The 6,137-nt window shown below is 59.0% G+C and overlaps 1 protein-coding gene across 1 annotated transcript in view; it reads left to right on the forward strand.

Annotated features, from left to right (window-relative positions):
• The window catches only part of LOC108251294 (histone-lysine N-methyltransferase 2C), a gene marked incomplete at its 3' end in the record, with an annotated part of 27,594 nt that extends 21,457 nt beyond the window's left edge, over nt 1–6,137 (forward strand). Inside the window, 16 exon segments of the mRNA XM_037980334.1 lie at nt 2–247; nt 323–1,131; nt 1,216–1,476; nt 1,566–1,867; nt 1,942–2,132; nt 2,229–2,624; nt 2,704–3,020; nt 3,125–3,215; nt 3,298–3,582; nt 3,711–3,822; nt 3,899–3,965; nt 4,031–4,094; nt 4,173–4,405; nt 4,482–4,904; nt 5,042–5,149; nt 5,283–6,137. Of these exon segments, the coding sequence (XP_037836262.1) occupies nt 2–247; nt 323–1,131; nt 1,216–1,476; nt 1,566–1,867; nt 1,942–2,132; nt 2,229–2,624; nt 2,704–3,020; nt 3,125–3,215; nt 3,298–3,582; nt 3,711–3,822; nt 3,899–3,965; nt 4,031–4,094; nt 4,173–4,405; nt 4,482–4,904; nt 5,042–5,149; nt 5,283–6,137 (4,760 nt within the window).

Here is a 6,137-nt window from a genome sequence, read left to right on the forward strand (position 1 = left end):
TCCTCCCCCCTGCACCAGCCCCCATCCTCCCCCCAGATGTTTTCCCCGCCTTCCTCCCGCCCCTCTTCCCCCTGGGACCCCTACAATAAAGGTGCGGGGACTCCTCGGCCCTCCTCCTCCCAGGCAGGAGGTGCTCCGGCTCCTCAGCAGCAACGCCTCACCTCCCTCGGTGCCTCCCCAGCTCATGATGCAGGGGGCTCCCCAGCGCCATCTCCAGACTCTAAAACCTGCGACGCCTCACAGTCGGGTAACTACTCCTCTCTGTCCGTCCCTCTGTGTCCCTCCTCAGGTGTCTTGTTAACTCCTCCCCCTGTCCTTGCAGGCCCACAGCAGAGCCGGACGGGGATGATGAGCCCCTCCTCAGGCTCCGCCCCTGACCTGTCAGTTCGACTTGTTGGTCTTCGAGCAGCTGAAGGCCACCAGAGGATGAACCAGCGGGTGGCGGTTCCTGGCTCTCCAGGTCGGGGGGGTGAGTTTGTGCATGGGGGGTTGTTTAAAGCTCCCATGCCCCCTCAGCAGGAGGCAGGAGGAGGACGGAGGGAGCTGTCCAGACCCACAGACCTGGGTTTCTCTCTCCCCCCAGTCCTGGAACCTCCCTTTCCCTCCAGTCCTCTGTCTGGCCTGGGCTCCCCCCACTGCAGCCCCTATGCTCAGACCCCTGGCACCCCCCGAGCAGACTACAGCCAGCAGACCGGGGACCTCCTCTCCCAGCAGTCCCCTGTAAGCTCCCGGCCCTCCCCTGACCCCTACAGTAACCCTCAGACCCCCGGTACGCCACGCCCCCACTCTGACTCCGCCTACCTCGCCACCCCCCCTGCACTGAGATCAGAGCAGTTCAACCAGCAGCCTGCCAGCCGACGCCCGTCCCCGTCCCACCTGCCGCTGGACCCTTATGCCTCCAACCCGGGTACACCCCGCCCGTCGGAGCGCTTCCCACGCTCACCAGGGACTCAGCGCGGTGCCGACCCGTACGCCCAGCCTGCAGGGACGCCCCACCCCTCTCCAGACCCGTACCAGCAACAGAAGGCCTCAGGGGACAGCTTTTCAACCCAGTCTGCAGCGTCTGGTCTGTCCCCTCTGACTCCAGGACCGTCAGCTGAGGCGGGGAACTTCACCGTCACGCCCCCCCAGGTGACAGCCTTACCTGCAGCTGGACTGAAGGAGTCTGAGGGTCTTCTCTCGTGTTCTGGTTCTCATTGTCTCCTCTCTGGTCAGCTGCAGCAGTCTCCAGGACGACCACAACCTGACCCGTTTCCCAGAACCAGCAGCAGCCAAACCCCGAACCACCCTGGGATATCTGAGGAGGCCAGCTTCTCCTCCCACCCTGCAGGGCAGGATGCAGGTCACATGACACCAGGTCTGTCACAGATGGACAAGACTGCAGCCAATGGGATGTCAGCAGTGGGTGTGTCCTCTCTGGAAGGACCAATGAGCATGTTGCCTCAGCTCGGGGACACGGAGGAGAAGCTGCGGCAGGTAGGACAGGTGTTCTTCAGTTTCTTCTTCTTCCTCGTCTGTGTTCAGCTCGTGGATGTGTGACCCCCTCCTGTGGTCCTCCTGCACAGCGCCAATGGCTCCGGCAGCGGATCCTTAGGCAGCAGCACCAGAAGAGTGCCTTACGGCAGGAGAAAGTCCTGCAGGATCCGGGCTCTGGACCTGCTCCTCTTCACAACTGGCTCCCGGAGAACTCCCCCACCGCTTCTAATGCACCAACTGACCCGTTTGGGCGTCCCCCACCCCCGTACCCTGGCACAGTAAGACCTCCTGGTCCCAGGTTTCCTGGAGGGTTCCCAGGGGAGCAGCAGAGAGGCTTGACCCCCAGACAGAACCTCCCCCAAAACGTGGGTCTGAGAGGACCGGCTGTGAGGTAAGATCAGCGTCAGAACCTGGTCCAGACTCAGTCAGACTGTAAGACTCACTCTTTCCTCTGTCCTGGTCCAGGTTTGGTGGTCCTCCTGGACCTCCGACGGGCCTTCCAGAGTCCTTCCTCCGTCCACCCCAACGACCACTGCCTGCTCCTGGACTCGGTCCGGTGGAGAGCAACCCGGTCCAGATGAGGAGATTGATGCCCTCAGAATTCACCGGGATCCGGCCTGTGGTGCCCCCCAACTCAAACGCTCACACGATGCCAGGTCAGGACAGAACCAGGTCCAGACTCTGAAACTGTAAGGTTGTGTTTTTCTCAGAGATGACGTGTGTCCTCTGTTCTCTCCCTCTGTCCTCCTCAGGTGTCCCCCAGCCCTTCCTTCCCAGGTCCCTGCCGGTCCAGCAGCACAGCATCATGCCTTTCATCGAGCTCCGACACCGGGCTCCAGAGAACCGCCTGAGGCTGCCCTTCCCCCTGCCTGCAGACCCAGAGGTCCCGCTACTGCACCCCAGAGACCCCTCTCAGTCCGCTGCAGTCCGGCCCGGCCCAACCAGGATGGGTGAGACTGTGCTGGCCCAACAGGACCAGCACCACCTGGGTCACTCAGCAATGATGACTCAAGGCGGCGAGGCGTTGCACCCGGGGCATGATGGGATTGAGGAGCACCTGGAGGGCGAGGACTCGGCTGTGAAGGACCTAGAGGACGTGGAGGTGAAGGACCTGGTGGACCTGAACTTGAACCTAGACCCAGAGGATGGTAGGAAGTCCATCTGTGTGAATCTGTGTCAGTCCTGTTTGATCTATGTGGACTCATTAATGTGGCGGTTCTGACTCAGGTAAAGAAGACCTAGACCTGGGTCCAAACGACCTCCACCTGGACGACTTCCTGCTGTCAGGGAAATTTGACCTGATCGCCTACGCTGACCCAGAACTCAACCTGGAGGACAAGAAGGACATGTTCAATGAGGAGCTGGACCTTGGTGACCCTGTGGAGGACAAGGAAGGAGGCGGAGCCTGTAGGAAACCAGATGGCCACATCCACCAGGTGAAGCAGGAAGTGAAGGAAGCGGTGAAAACAGAAGGTGTCAGCGATCCTTCGGCACCTCCAGGAGCTCTGGGGCCCGAAGCAGCGGGTCCCTCAGTTCTCTTCAAGGTTTGACCCTCAGTCTGAGCTAATACTCATATATATATATATCATTTTATTTTATGTTTTTAAAGCTAGTTGATTTTTAAGTGAGTGACTCCACCTCCCTCCAGGAGAAGCTGGAGGACTCTGGTTCTGTTTCAGGTGCTGGTCTGGCCTTACAGGTCCAGTCTCTATCCACTGATCACCCCCCCATGCCTGCAGGTAAGCTCAGACCCCACTGTCCCCTGAAGAGCTGACAGTTGGATAAATGACTGAGCTTGTGACCCGTCTCCTCCATTTCCAGGGCAACAGGCCATGTTTCAGCAGAACCAGAGACCACTCGGAGCTGTCTCCATCCCCCACCCACAGGGTCCTCAGCCTCGTCTCCTTCTCAGCCCCCAGAACCAGCCTGCACACCCAGGGGCCTCAGCCCAGAACCAGAACAAATCCAGGTCTCTCCTTCTGGTGGAGCAGCCGCTCCTCATCCAGGACCTCCTGGACAAGGAGCGCCAGGAGCAGCAGCAGCAGAAACACATGCAGGCCATGATCAGACAGAGTTCTGGATCTGAAGCTGGCTTCTCCAACATGGGTAAGACCAAAGTCCCAGTCGACCCAAACTCTGACAGAACTTCCAAAGAGCAAAGTCTCATTCCTGTGAACTTGTCCTGTGTTCAGTTTCAGCCCCTTCAGAACTCTGTGTGTCTGTTGGCTCTGCAGACTTTGACTCCATCTCAGACCCGATCATGAAGGCAAAGATGGTGGCTCTGAAGGGGATCAACAAGGTGATGAGTCAGGGGAACCTGGGTCTGAACCCCGTCGTGGTCAACAGGTACTAGTGTGACCTGAACCTTTCAGGGTTCCTTCTTTCTGAACCCAGTTCCTCATCAGTTTGTGTGTGCTCACAGGTTCCAGCAGGCTCCGGTGGCCCCCGGCCCAGAGGGGACTCCTCAACCTCCTCACCTGGTTGGACAGGTATGTAGCTGCTCAACAGTGACTCAGCTGTTGTCCTTTGGACTCTGAATGTCTGTCATTTACAGGACGGGAAGTTGAACACTCAGCTGGTCAGACGGAACCCCCCCAGCTTCGGTCCGGGCTTTGTCAGTGAGTATCAGTATTAATTTAATACTGTGTGTTATTGGGGGGCTTCAGGCTCTGATCCAGCTCCATCTGTTCTCCCAGATGACTCCCAGCGGCGACAGTACGAGGAGTGGCTCGGGGAGACGCAGCAGCTCCTGCAGATGCAACAGCGCCTCCTGGAGGACCAGATCGCCGCTCACAGAAAGGCCAAGAAGGCTCTGTCGGCCAAGCAGAGGACGGCCAAGAGGGTGGGCCGACCCTTTGCAGAGGAGGACGCCGCCCAGCTCCGCCACATCAGTGAGCAGCAGGGGGTGGTCCAGAAACAACTGGAGCAGGTAATGGGCTCTACCTGGACTGCAGTTCTCTGGAAAGGTTAGCTCAGCCAGGTTCTGACTTGGTTTGTTTTTTCAGATCAGGAAGCAGCAGAAGGACCACACTGAGCTGATCGAAGACTACAGGAACAAAAACCAGCAGAGGCTCCTGCAGATGCCTCCTCAAAACCCCCTCGCCCAGCCCATGGTGCCCCTGCAGCCCCACCCAAATGGACCCGCTCCAGTCCACGCTCCAAACGTTGCCTGGACGCCGGGCCCCAGTGCTCCAGGATCCATGGGACAGAGAATACCACCACACCTGCCTCCTCAGATCCCCCCCACCCTGTCTAACAACCCCCAGGGTCCCCGGCACACCCAGAACCCTCCAGCCATGGTTCCAGGCCTTACAGCTCCAACAGCTGGCTTCGCTGCAGGTCCTCGGGGCCCTCCAGGGGGCCCTCCAGGGGGCCCTTCAGGGGGCCCCAATGGCCCCACAGGGGACGGAGATGCACTAACGCCGCAGGTAACAGGACTGTTGTTCCCATGCTGCACCAGTTAAAGTTTGCTTATTTCTTTTTGAGTTGTAAAAACGGGGATATTCCAGTGTTTGTTCAGCATCGAGCTGCGACAGCCTCGGTAATGCCTCCGTCTCCTCTGCAGGTGAAATTTGACGACAACAACCCGTTCAGTGAAGGTTTCCAGGAGCGTGAAAGGAGGGAGCGACTGAGAGAGCAGCAGGAGCGTCAGAGAGTCCAGCTCATGCAGGAGGTAAAACCTCATCGTATTCTCAGAGAGACAGACAGGAGGTCTGGATCCACACCCAGAGTCCCCTGAAGGACCCTGAAGGACCCTGAAGCTGTTTCTTAGCTTCACTTCTCTGCTTCTTGTTGTTTGTTCTCAGGTGGAGCGTCACCGCGCCCTGCAGCAGAGACTAGAACTGGAGCAACAGGACCTCGTGGGGGCCTCCGTGGGCCCCGGGTCTGTAGCAGGTGCTATGTCTGGGCCCCGAGTCACACAAACTCCGGGTCCGGGAACAGGAACAGGTCCTGGAGGTCCAATCAGAGCAAGTCTCAGAGGTGACGGACAATCTCAGATGCCATTCTTCAGTTCTAACTCTGAGATGGACTTCCTCCAGTCCTCCACAGCCTCCAGACCTTCACCTCAGGTTCAGGTTCAGGTTCAGGCTCTAGCAGGGGCACTGTTCCCCTCACAGACAAGTCTTCATCAGGGCTTCACAAGAGGAGCCCTGCACCCAGCTGCAGGACTGCTTCCAGGGGATGGTTCTGGTTCCCCCCTCCAGACCAGACCGAGGCTCCTGGCTCAGGTGCATCCTGCTGCAGCAGGGATGACCCCCTCCCATCCTGGAGGTCAGGGTCCTCAGTTCGGACACAACTCCAACTCTTCGTCACCCCCCTCGTTCCCCTGTTCCTCCTCTGGAGGGTCTGCCTCCATGATTCACCCCCAGGCTGACATCACTGCAGATGGCAAACCAAAGAAGAAGAGCAGAAGAGGGGATGGAGATGACACAGGAGGACGAGGGGCCCATACGCCGTTGTCGCAACACTCTGAGGACATCACAGCCCCGCCCACTCCAGCTGTGTCTGACACCTCCTGCTCCACACCCACCAACCAATCAGAAAGCTCCTTCTCTGGTCTGGCTCCATCTACTGAGCTGGAGAGGCAGCTGTCAGCGAGAAGCTCCGTCCTGGTCTCTGAAGGCCAGAGAGGACCCCTGTCTGTTTTTCGGATGGAGGTC

This window comes from Kryptolebias marmoratus, linkage group LG16 (assembly GCF_001649575.2).
Source record: "Kryptolebias marmoratus isolate JLee-2015 linkage group LG16, ASM164957v2, whole genome shotgun sequence".
Classification (NCBI taxonomy): domain Eukaryota; kingdom Metazoa; phylum Chordata; class Actinopteri; order Cyprinodontiformes; family Rivulidae; genus Kryptolebias; species Kryptolebias marmoratus.